At 38.3% G+C, this 13,433-nt stretch overlaps 1 protein-coding gene across 4 annotated transcripts in view; it reads left to right on the forward strand.

Annotated features, from left to right (window-relative positions):
- LOC140731838 (general transcription factor II-I-like) overlaps nucleotides 1–13,433 on the forward strand; it is a 160,804-nt gene that overhangs the window by 101,906 nt on the left and 45,465 nt on the right. For 3 of the 4 annotated variants that reach the window (XM_073053725.1, XM_073053724.1, XM_073053727.1), the window contains exons 18-23: nucleotides 1,600–1,658; nucleotides 3,918–3,989; nucleotides 4,091–4,274; nucleotides 4,443–4,501; nucleotides 9,960–10,034; nucleotides 10,316–10,390. In XM_073053725.1, the coding sequence (XP_072909826.1) occupies nucleotides 1,600–1,658; nucleotides 3,918–3,989; nucleotides 4,091–4,274; nucleotides 4,443–4,501; nucleotides 9,960–10,034; nucleotides 10,316–10,390 (524 nt within the window). The remainder of the gene's footprint in view (nucleotides 1–1,599; nucleotides 1,659–3,917; nucleotides 3,990–4,090; nucleotides 4,275–4,442; nucleotides 4,502–9,959; nucleotides 10,035–10,315; nucleotides 10,391–13,433) is intronic. The other variant, XM_073053726.1, reaches the window with a different exon arrangement.

Raw genomic sequence — 13,433 nt, forward strand, 5'->3', positions numbered from 1 at the left:
ACTCTGAAAAAGGGATGTAATTTGAGGAAAATAAAGGATAAAGATTTGATAAAGTATACTTCGATATGCTGCAGAATATAGGGAACTTGGGGAATGTGTCAACATTTTCTCAAGGTCACAGGATGGATAGATAATGTTAAGTTTTGAGATGTTTGCATTTGTTAACTGAAGTACAGATTACAAAAGCAGATGGGTTGTATTGGAACTGTATGAAGCATATACAGTAGTTTACATCTAGTGTACTGTATGTAGTCCTGCTTGTATTTCAGAAACAGGTGATGACACTTGAGTGTGCAGTGGAGGTTTAGGAGGATATCGTAAGAGAATTTGGTCAGGTTCGTTTTTGGAACAAACAAGATGGGTGTGGAATGGAGAGAAGATGTAATTCTGATTTATAAGATTATAGGTCTAGATTCTGATTCCATGAACAGGAAGGTCAGTAATTTGGCTTCGTATATTGGAATTAATTAGGAGAAGAATTAAGTGAGTTAAGAAATGTATTTCTCTTGATATTGGAATTTGAAACTCTGATTCAAAGGATGGTGGAGTTACTAACATTAAGCTACATTTAAGTAGTACTATTATAAATGCTTGAAAAGCTGTAACGTGCAGAGAGATGAATTTAATAGAGAAATAAGTTAATTCTATTTTGTTTCTGGGTAACTGGCAGTCATTTATGGTGCAAATTTCAATTGATATATGATTCTGTGATCATTAGAATGTAGTGTTAATTGTAGCTCTGGCCAGTTTCAGATTTAATTATTGCATATACATTGAAATAGACAGTGAAATATGTGGTTTGCATTAACAACCAGTACACCCAAGGATGTGCTGGGGGTAGCCCATGAGTGTTGCCACGTTCCAATGCCAGAATAGCATGCTCATTGTGTTCCATAGAACAACACAAGTATCAACAACAAACCCCTCACCCATCCCACCCACCCACTCACAATCAGACAGGCCAGAATAGGCTTCCTCCAGACCTTTAGTTCTTGTCCCTGGATTTTCAGCGTCAGTCAACAGGTCTTCATCCTCGGATACCAATTGTGAGTTTGACCTTTGAGCCGTGACTTTCAGACTTGCACAGTCCTCCAACCCGAAGTTCATCCTGCAAGGCTAAGAAAAATAGATTAGTTTGCAGTGTTGGTTATATTTCCCTGCTATTGTTAGCAAATAGTTGAATTTTGAGTTGGCTTTGTATTAATAACATTTGTACTAAGTATTGGACTTGAGGGACTTTCAAGTGATAGATAAAGCAACAAAGTAAACCTTACTTTGAAATAATTTATGTGAATTGAAGGTTTTGGTTGATTAGTAAATTTTGGACTTTTCAGGACTTAAGACCTGATTTTTTTTCCTCAAACATATTTAAACTATTAATACCAGCTTGTACTCCTTTCCCTCCCCCCCACCTTATTCTGGCTTCTTCCCCCTTCCTTTCCAGTTCTGATGAAGAGACTTATCCCGAAATGTTAATTGTTTATCCCTCTCCATATAAGCTGGTATAGATGCCCTCTTGAATTCCTCCAGCATTTTGTGTGTGTTGCTTTAAACTTTTAATTATTTAAAGCTTCTGATGTAATTCATTCTTATTTCTAGAGCAGACCTACTCGTGAATGAGTCAAATGATACCAATATACAGAGATTAAGCTCAACAGGTAAGATCAACTGATTATAATTGACCTACAGATATTTGTAAGGAGATTAATCAGTAATTTGTAACAGATAGTGCTAAACATTAGCATTTGTGATAATGTATCATGTTAGAATATTACCAATTCTGTCAAGTACTAGCAAGTTGGAAGTAGTACTTGATTTCTTTACCCACCCAAGGGCTTTCAAAATGAGCTATGATTTACTAATGCTGCTTTGAGATTAGTACACTGCATTATGTAATCATTCTGTCACATCTGTTTGGGGAAACTAAACACAGATTGGGTGACTGCACCTTTATTCAATCTTTTATATAGCTTGTCGCTTTAATTCCCATCCCCTCTGAATTTCTGTTTTTGGACTCAAAGTTTATTATCAAAGAACATATATTCTTCATGACAGGAATTCATGTGCCAGTATCTCCATTAAAATTTAGAAAAGGGCAGAAGAATACAGATTGCTGTATTAGTGTATTAAACATTGATTGGGTTATATTAAGTATTTGTCTTAAGACACACATAATTTAAAAATCTGAACATTTAGGGTACATATGCACATTTATCACAAAAAATTGTCTTCTGGGCATTTTTCAATGTTTATTAATATTTGGCTCGTACTAATGAGAATGAGGATGTGATAGGAGCTACAGGGAGGTAGTCATCTCTAAGTTGCAGGAGACAGGTACTTGGGTAACTGTCATGAGGGAAATGGATTAGGCAGTCAGTGCAGAGCACCCCTTTGGCCGTTCCCATCAATAATAAAGTATACAGCTTTGGATACTGGTAGGGGGAGATGACCTATCGGGGTAAATAGTAGCGACCAGTTTTCTGGCAAAGTCTGGCTCTGTGGCTCAAAAATGAAGGGGAAGAAGAGGAGTGCAGTAGTGAGAAGGGTTCTGTCTTTAGAGGAGCAGACAAGAGATTCTGTGGTATCATTACATTGGTACCAATGACATGAGTAGGAAATTAGAGTAGACCTGGAGAGAATGCAGGGAGTTTGGTAGAAAACTGAAAAGCAGGACCTCCAGGGTAGTAATCTGGATTTCTGCTTGTGCCACATGCCAGTAAGGGTAAGAATAGGATCATATGGCAGATGAATGCGAAATTTAGTAATTGTTGCAGAGGGGGCAGGGTTTCATATTTCTGGATCATTGGGATCTCTTTTGGGGGAAGTATGACATATACAAAAAGGACAGATTACACTTGAACCTGAGGGGGACCAATATGCTTGTGGGCAGGTTTACTAGAGCTGTTGGAGAAGGTTTTAACTAACTTGCTAGGGGATGGGAATCGGAATGATAGGGCTGTGGATGGGGCAGTTGATATACAAATAGATGCAGTATGTAAGACTGTGGAAGGACAAGCAGATGATAGCGCAGAATTGGCAGCCAGTGGGATGTGTTGAAGTGTAACATGGGGGCAAAATCGCAAAGGGTGATGAATCAGGACTGAAGGTGTTGTATTTTAATGCACTCAGTATAGGGAATAAAGTAGATGATCTTGTAGTGCAATTAGAGAGCAGGTATGATGTGTGGGCATCACTGAGTCGTGGCTGAAAGAAGATTATGTTTGGGAGCTTAACATCCAAGGATGCATATTGTATCAAAAGGATAGACAAAGGGGGCGGGGGGCTCTGTTGGTTTAAAAAAATATGAAATCACATCTTATCACAAGGTGACATAGGATCAGAAGATGTAGAATTATTGCAGGTAGAGTTAAGAGACTGCAAGAGTACCATAAAATATAGGAGTAGAATAGGCTATTTGGTCCATCAATTCTGCTCTGCTATCTCATCTGGCTAATTTATTATCGCTCAAACCCATTCTCCTACCTTCTCACCATAACCTTTGATGCCCTAACTATTCAAGAACCTATAAGTTTCTGCTTTAAATGTACTCAATGTCTTGGCCTCCGCAGCAATGAATTCCACAGATTCACGACCCTCTGGCTAAAGAGGGTCTTCTGTTCTATTTGGACATCCCTGTATTCTAAGGCTATGCCCTCTGCTCCAGAACAGCTGTAATTACACACGGTGCTCTGCAAAACAATACCTATTTGTTGAAGGAACTCAGCCAGTCAGGCAACTGAGTTCCTCCTGCAATTTTGTGTGTTGCTCAAGGTTTCCAGCATCTGCAGAATCTCTTGTATCAATACCTTTTTGATGTATTCAAAGCTATCTTTGCAGAAGACATATCTCAATGTTCTAGTATAGTCGGAAAGGTAACTAAAAGTGTTTAAGAGCTACATCATGTTAAATTGTTTCAGGAAAAGAAGATTGGAATGTTAGGATTACCAAACTCAGAAAACAGGTTGAGGAGATTTTTAATACAAAATTTGGTAAGTTGTTTAGCTTCAAAGGCAATATTACAAAATCAAATTGGAGAGCCTGGCATTGTCATAAGAATTTACATAATTTTTTTTACTGCAATTGTCTGCAGGTGAAGCTTTGAATCTTCCACAACCAGTAAAGGTGCCATATCCATTATTTGAATCCAATCCACAGCACCTCTATGTTGAAGGATTACCAGATGGAATTCCTTTCAGAAGTCCTACATGGTTTGGAATACCTAGACTGGAAAGAATTATTCGAGGCAGTGCAAAGATTAAATTCATTGTGAAAAAGTAAGTCCTAAATTTTAAATTTTAGTTATCCTTCCTAATATTACTACTTTTGGTTGATCTCAGCTTTAATGTGATTAAAATTCTGAAATGTAAAATGTATGTAAATGCAAATATTGTAAAAGAAACATACAGCTAATGCTAATGCCTATTTCAATGCTTTTCAACCAGGCCAGAACTAGTCGAGCCTTACCTTCCTGATGAGTTAAAAAAAGGAAAAAGCACTGATGGTAAGGATCTGGATGTCTTTGTGTGGAGTTCAGGATGGTTACCTTTGAAGTATTCGTCTTTTAATTTTTTTAAACCTGAAATGTGGAGCATAGTTGTGTCATTGCTCAATATTTGTTATACTTTTTTCCTCATCATAGTTGGCCATTCTAGTTCTTACCTAGACTTCAAGAATAGGTTTAATTTGTATACAGGTTTCCCCTGCTATCCGAAGGTAGAGCGTTCCTATGAAACCGTTTGTAAGCCGAAATGTCATAAAGTGAAGAAGCAATTACCATTAATTTATATGGGAAAAATTTTTGAGCGTTCCTAGACCCAAAAAATAACTACCAAATAACACATAAAACCTAAAATAACACGAACATATAGTAAAAGCAGGAATGGTATGATAAATATACAGCCTATATAAAGTAGAAATATTGTATGTATGGTGTAGTTTCACTTAACAGAATCGGGAAGACAGCAAGCCATAATCAATTTGGAGGAAAAAAATCGGCACGTACATGCATGTGCACACAATTGCCTGCACAAGGTTTCACAGTCATGGTAGTCTTTCTCGGGGTAAACACACGTATAAAACGGGCGTCTTTTTCATAAAAGCGAAAATCCTCTTTGGTTAGCGAAAACAGGTACTAATGTAGGTCTTTCTTAACAGCAAGCTGTCATAAAGTGAACGTTCGAAAAACGAGGGCCACCCATAATAAGGGAAAGTATCCAGGCAAGATTTTAAGCTCTGTGCAGAATAACTCAGAATAAAGTTCTGGACACATTTTATTATATGCTTCCTTCATATGCTGTAGTTTAAGAAATGCCTCAGTTTATAAATGATGCTGAAATAACTGATCTGAGGAGAGAGTACCAAAGTGAACGGGAAAAGCAAAAATTAGTAAGTTATTAGATGCAAGGAAAGGGAAGAAAGAAGAAAATGAGTCTATGATAGTATAGGAAACAGGAGATTCAATTACAAAGGTATCAGGAGAAAAGCTAAGTATGAATGCTGGAAATCCGGATATTGGAACAAGGTAAAGGTGATAGCAAACAAAATTATAAAGAAATTAGAGGTAAATCCTAGAGGTGTAACCAGGAATAGTAGAATCATTTTCTGGAATACAGTTGGCCCTCCTTATCCGCTGGTTCCGCATGAGTGAATTCAACCAACCGTGGATCAGGAAAACACGGAAGTTCTCTCTCCAGTACTTGTTGTTTGAGCATGTACAGACTTTTTTCTTTGTCATTATTCCCTAAACAATACAGTATAACAGCTATTTACATAGCATTTACATTGTATTAGGTACTATAAGTAATCTAGAGATGATTTAAAGTACACAGGAGGATGTGCATAGGTTACCGCAGATTGGGATCGGAAAAAAACCCGGAAGTTCTCTTAAGTCAGAACAGATACATCCGGTATTATATAGCGTCAGTTAGTCAAACATGTGTCTTAGTATATAATATATATTTTACCTTTCTATGCATATAAAACACTTAAGAAACGTATGTATTTCATGCTCAATGGTTATGCGAAATTATGTCACATTTAGATTTAGAGAAGATTTGATGTTCTATTTCTGAATCTCGTCAAGACTTCCAAACATTGTAGGGACCTTTTTTGAATTATTTTCAAAACCTTCAATTTGTTGTTTAAATTCAGATGTTGGCTATTATGAATTGTTATTATATGAGAAGGCATTTTACCTTTTCTCCTTAATAAACAGCTTCGGTCTTGGTAGGGGTTAGATTCTTCTTTCTGTAATTAGTATATTTCAGTATAACTATTGATTAACTTACATGAATACGGGGTAACAAGATTGTTATTATGAACAGATATAATGTAGTTGGTAGTTTAAAAAAAAATCTTTTTTGACCTTTTATATACACTTTCTTGTACTCTGTATTCTTCTATGTAGAAACTAATAAAAATATTGGGGGGAAAAAAGAAACAGGTATTTCAATAATTGAACCACTGTGTTGCTTAGTAATAACTGTAGCTTTCATTGGGGCAGGGCCTTCACATGGTCCATTATTCTCAATTTATCCTTTAAAATTGTTCCCATCGTTGACCGACTGTAGCCTAATGCTTTTCCAGTGATCAATGGCATTTCACCTCTTTCCGATTGCTTTATTATTTCCATTTTATTTTCAATCGTGGTCGTTTTCTGTCAATGGAACAGTGTGGGCGGTGGGTCCCGAGCTCCACTGGGTCCTAAAGTCCACCACACGGAGACAGGTTAAATAAGGGACTTTAGCATCTGCATTTTTTGGCATCTGCGGGGTGTCCCGGAACCAGTCCCCCACAGATAAGGATGGCTGACTGTACTTGAACTCTCTGTAAGATGCTGTTGAATTGCATTAAATTATATTGAAACCTTGCAGGCTACAGAGGGTACAGATGAAAGTGAAGTTTAAAGTGACAAAAAGAGGCATTCCAGTAGTTGTTCAAAAGGGCGGGGTTATTGGAGGATATTAATCAGTGGATCCGTGTATTGTGAATAGAATAGCTCTTGGAATGTTGAGAGGGTGGAGATGCTGGAAGTGAAGATATGTTGTTTACAGTGGATGGATGATATGACAATGTGGTTCAAGGAGTGAGGGGAAGGAGTTCCAGAGGATGCATGGGATATGAAAGTTGAGATAAATGATAAGTCTAGTATATTAGCAAGGGTAGAGGGGAATCTTTCCTTTAGGATAAGGAATGTGTCAACATGGTATCGTTTGAACAAAGCTATGGGATTCATTGAACTAAACAAACCATCCTCCGAAATGGAGTATGAGAAAGAAATAAAGGAAAGAAATGGAAATTTGAATCAAACCGAATCAAATGAAAACTACAGGAAATAAAAATCAGGAAAAATTATACTCTGGTCAGACAGCACCTGTGGGGCGGGGGAGAACAATTAACATTTCATTTTCAAAACCCTTAGTAAGAATTATTCTGACAAAAGGTCTGGGACCTGAAAACTTGAGCCTGGTGGAAAAAGATGATGGATCAGGTATGAAATGTTTCCCCACGACAATTTTAAAAATAGTGAACAGGATGGGGACTGGTGTGGAGTGATTTGTTTAACTTAATTGAGACTGAGGGTTTTCCAAATAGTAGTGGAGTAATGCAGCACCATCAAGTATCTGCTTAGAGTAATTCTATTTACCAGTTCTTGGTGTACTGATGCATTTTGCCTTGGGATGGAAATACAAAGGGACTGGAAGACCTTCTTGAAAATTTAACAGCTAATGTCTAGAAACTAGAAGCAGCAAAAAAAAAAAGGTAGAAAGCTGAAACATGGAGGAAAAATTATTACAATAAGCAATTTTAGATTGTGCAAGAATAGGTGGTAAGATTGATCCTACCAGGGAAGAAGTTATGAGATCTGTGAAACTGAAAGAAAGGATCTTCCCTTCTAGGTTAAGACAATGGTAACAATGACAGAAAAACTGCAGATTGCCTTGACGTTTATTCAGGTGACAAATGAAGGAACAAAAAATAAGGTCTTGCTGGGGTCTAATTATTTTGAGTTGGAATGTGGAAGGTCAGAAGGGAGAGTATAAAACAATTTTGTTAACTTGTATTTATTTTATACACTGCACTTCATATTTTTTTCAGTAAGGACTCCATTGTTTGTTCACTTTTTGAATTTCCATCTATTCCAATGATCACGCCCAAATGCTCCTTACAATTAAGCTACCTCAACATGAGGATCAGATTCTGCAATTTTTGATGGGGTCCCTAACTGTTTTCTCATATTTTTGCTGTCATGTGGCTTGGAAAAGGAAATCCCACAATATTTTTAATCTGTAATCCATGAGTTTGAACATTCATTTAGGTTATTTTCTTCCAGTTCCAGTAATTCTTTTCCACTTATTGTATCTAACAATTTCCCTTTCTTTTCAATATTCTGAAAGGGGATTTTCCTTTTATGACACTAATCTATTTTTTCCACACCTAACAATCTTTGCCACCTTGGGTTATCTTTCTGTGGAAGTAGAGGTGTCTAACTCCCTTCACACCATCCAAGGTCCACTTACTGAGTGAAATGATGATTTTACTTAACATTCAGTTTGGTGCAGTGTGTTCGCTGTCTGCTGACACTTGGAAAACCAAATTCAGGTTAGGTTGGTTCTTTAAGAAATGCTTCTGCTTGTAGAGCAAGTTGTCAAATGTACTGAAATTTGTTTTTTGTGGCAGCAGTACAGAGTAATACATAAAATATATTATAAATTACATTAAGAAATTTATCTTTAGTGCAAAAAGAGCAAAAAGGGAGGTAGTGTTCGTGGTTCATTCAGAAATCTAATGGCCGATGGGAAGAAGCTCATGCTAATAGTTTGAAGAGGGCATGTTCCGGATGGTGGAGATCCTTAATGATGTGTGCTGTCTTTTTGAGGCATTGCATTTTGTATTTATCTTTTGGTGGAGATATCCCGTGATAGAACTGGCTGTTCTTACAGCCCTCTGTACTTTTTTCTGATCCTGTACATTAGGCTACCAGGCAGAGATGCAACAAATTGGAATGCTCTCCATGGTACATCTGTGGGAATATGCTAATGTCTTTGATGATATATGGATCTCCACAAACTCCAAAAGAAATACACCCGTTGGTGTGCTTTCTTTGTAATTGGATCAGTATGTTGGATGCAGGGTAGATCTTCACAGATGTTGACAGGAACTTGGAACTGTTCACCCTTTCCACTGCTGATGTGTGTGTCCTCTTGACTTCCCCTACTTGAGTGGATAATCAATTCTGAGGTCTTACTGATGTTATGTGCAAAGTCGGTGTTGTGATACTACACAACCAGTTGATCTATCTCACTCCTGTATGCCTCCTCATCACCATCTGAGATTTTGTGACAAAAGTTCTGTCATTGACATATTTATAGATGGCACTGTGACTAAGTGCACAGTAAGGGTGTAGAGAGTAGAGAAGCAGACTCTGCACACAACCTTGAGGTGCGCCTGTTTTGATTGTACTTGTTTCTTTTGCACTTTCCCCCGTTCTAAGATCTCATCATTTAATTAGGTCTTTTAACGCCATAAGGACAGCAGTGAACTCAACAATTTCAAGTAATGCTTTATGCTATTCCCACTTACACATCTCTAGAGACACGTTTTGTTCATTTACTTATCCCTTTACCACATTGCACTATAATTTCTGTTTTTAATTTCTTTTGCCTGCCATATTTCCTACTATTCTAAGTTCCCATTGTCCCTTTTTCTGTATCTCAAACTGTATTTAGCCTTTTCTTGTTCTAATAAAAGTTTGCCAGTCTGAAGCATTAACTTTCTTTTTACAGATACTATCTGACTTGAGTATTTCTGGCATTTTCGATACCTCAGTTTTCCAGAATTTGCAGTATTTTGCTTTGGTGTATTAATTACGGTCTAGAAAATTGCATTGTTTTAAAATTGTGATGTGGACTCATTTTATTTCAAATTGGATTTAGACTGTCCAAACTCATTTAACTTAGGGACCCCACCCACCAACAGAGGGAGGAGACGTGTATCCTGTCCATCTGAGCCCAATTTGACCCGACCTGTGAAAGGTGAAAGGATTGTATCCTAAAATACTTTATCTAGTCTGTACTTGGTTTAATGTGGTATTTTACTTTTAATTAGACCATTAGTAAATTGTCCTCAGTACATTCCTAATGTTTTAGTTCCATCCCCTTGGTTTTTTTTCCAACTTACACTGTTGTATTGCATTCAAGTAATTTTGAAATGTACTACATTTGGAGTTAAAAGAAGATGCTGTTATAGTGTTTAATTTATTTGAAAATGAATGTCTTAATATAATTTTCTAATATACCTAATTTGCATTTATTAGACTCCAGTTCTGTACCAGAGAAGACAGCACAAGTTCTGACTCCAAGCAGCCCAGAGATAGAAGTTACGTTAGAAGGTATTTTTCTATTTATTTGTAATAGATTCTGTCTGACTTGTGAATTTAAAGGACTTTCCACCTTTACCCTTAAAGTCTGCTTTAAAAAAACACAAGTTAGATGCCTCCAAAAACCTTCTCAAATATAACATGGCCCACTTCTCATGCTTGACTAATTTGTCTGCTCACAGGTCTATTTACAAAAGCAGTTAGAGGCATTAACTTTCAATATTTGGCGAGCATTATTAGATTGCCACTTTAGTGGAATAATATAGGAATTGTAAGAAAATATGAGGAGCTAGGGCATGTTATGCTTGTTTCAATATAAGTAATAGAGAACTACAAATGTTGAGCTTAAAAATAATTTTCTTGTTTCAGTGTCTGCATTATGCAATGAGAAAAGTCAATTACAATAAATTCTACACCAGCTTAGCCAGTCTGATGGTATTGTGGCAATTTTCTCAGATGGCTATTTATAAACTCCTTGATTTGAATTAGTCCAGTGTGGTTTGAAATTGGATGCCCTAAATAGAAGATGACTTGAGTTGCAAGACACATAACAATACAGCAGGTCCTTCAGCCCACAATGTTGCGCCCAGCCAATTATATTAGTAATCAAATGCTCTTCTGCGCACACAGTGTCTATATCCTTCCATTTCCCTCACATTCATATGCCCATCTAAATGTCTCTTAAAAGTCTAATGGTTCTGCCTCTACCACCACAGGCAGCACATTCTAGGTTCCCACCACTCTGTTTTAAAAAATAAACTCCTTATATCTCCTTTGAAATTGCCTTCTCTCAGCTCTCTGGTATTGGGCATATATTGTCTGCCTACTTTATCAATGCCTGTCATAATCTTATAAAAGTCTATCAGATCTCCCCTCAGCTGCTCCAGAGTAAGTTAGTTCTACCTCTCTTTATAGCACTCTAAGCCAGGCAATATCCTGGTAAGTCTATTCTGCACCCTCTTTAAAGCTGTGACATCCTTCCTGTATTGTGGCGATCAGAACTGTATGCAATACTCCAGTTGCAGCCTAAGTAGTTTTATAAAGGTGCAACATAACTTCCTGACTTTTGAACTGAATAATGTGATTAATAAAGGCAAGCATACTATATGCCATCTTAAGTATCTTATCAACCTGTGCAGCCACTTTCAGGGAGCTAGGAACTTGGATCCCAAGGTCCCTCTGCTCATCAGCACTGTTAAGGATCTTGCCCTTAATAATGTACTACGTCTTTGCATTTGACCTACTAAGGTGCAACACCTCCCACTTGCCAGGTTAAACTCCATCTGCCATTTCTGTGCCTGATTCTACAACTGATCTATAAAACTGTTTTATTTTTTCCAGTCTCCTACGCTATCCACAACGCCAACAATCTTCGTATCATCCACAAACTCACTAACCCACCCATCTACATTCTCATCCAGGTCATTTATATATTTCACAAACAGCAGAAGTACCAGTACAGATCCCTGAGGAGCATCACTAATGATACATCTCCAGCTAGAATAAGTCCTTTCAACCACTAACTTCTGTCTTCTATGGAATAGCCTGTTCTGAATTAAAATGGCCAATTCACCATGGTTCCCATGCATCTTCTGGATGAGCCACCCATGAGGGACCGTTTAGAACACCTTACTAAAATCCTTGTAGACAATAGCCACAGCTCTGTCTTTATCAGTGACCCCCGTCACCTCATCAAAAAACTGAATTAAATTAGTAAGACATGTCTTGCCCCCCAGAAAGCTATGCTGGCTCTACCTAATTGGGTCATGATTTTCCAAATGTTCATAAATCTTATCCTTAAGATACTCCAGTAAATTTCCTACCACTGACATGAGACTTACTGGTCCATAGTTTATGGGATTATCCTCGGTTCCCTTCTTCAATAATAGGAACGACTTGAGCTATTCACCAGTCCTCTTGAGACCTCGCCTGTGGCTAGTGAGGACACTTAAGATACTGATCAAGGCCCCAGCAATTTCTTTCCTCTCTATAACCTGGGTTTATTACATCAGTCCTGGAAATATTCACCTTAGTACTCAAAGAATTGGAACACTATGTCACCCTTTACCTCATTGCCCAATAGTATCAATATTCTTTGCACTGATTTTCCTATCCTCTACATCTTTCTCCTGGGTAAGTACTTATGTAAAGTGCTTATTAAGGACGTCACCCACATCCACTAAATGTTTCGCGCTTTATTACTGAGTGGTCCTAATCTTTCCCTAGTTTTCCTCTCTTATGGGTGGTGGGGTGGAGATGCACCTCTACCAAAGCACCTCCTTCCCTCTGTTAGCCTGCAGATCACCCTTGGCAAGGTGAATCATTTGCTTGGCCTCCCGATTGTTGTTCATCCATCATTGTCGTCAAAGAAGACCTCGACACCATTCATGATGATGTTGAGACTAGCGCTCGATTTGGATTTAAGTGAGGGAGAGTTGCGCAGTGTCAGCCTCACTCTCTTTTCCCAATTCCCATCTGGATCCAGTGGCAAGACAAGAGTTGAGACAGCTGGAGATAGGACTAGGTGCAGTGGATGAGCAGGATGTCTTCTGTGTCTTGTCGTACTCTACATGTTTCACGACACTTGCAGAGACCGCCTTCTTGACCGTTGGACCTTGCATTAGTCTCGTCCGCTCAATGTGCTGGAGTCTGTCTTCATATGCTGGGATAGACATCTCCCTATCTCACCGAGGGTTTGAGACCCGTCGGCTACCCTCACCTGGTTTAGCCAGCTTGTTGAAGCTGTTGCCTGGGGTGTGGCTGCTGTTGCATGCAAACAGCTACAAGGAGCCACAGGTGAGAGCTAAGTGCCAGGTGGAGACCAAAGGTGGACTAACCGTCTTGAAAAGGACACGACATGTTCCCCACAAGAGGTGCTACCCCTCCCTGACACCCCATACACCCCGATTAGGGTAAATGTAAAGCCATGGGAGCAAGTGGTGGATGGTCATATGAGCAGTTGGTGCAGATCATGAATCCTGGTTATGTGACAACTGACACCGGCAGACAGTGTCTAAAGAGTACTGATAATGGCTTGTAAAGACACTGCCCAGAA

The sequence above is a fragment of the Hemitrygon akajei genome, chromosome 8 (assembly GCF_048418815.1).
Source record: "Hemitrygon akajei chromosome 8, sHemAka1.3, whole genome shotgun sequence".
In the NCBI taxonomy this organism is placed as follows: Eukaryota; Metazoa; Chordata; class Chondrichthyes; order Myliobatiformes; family Dasyatidae; genus Hemitrygon; species Hemitrygon akajei.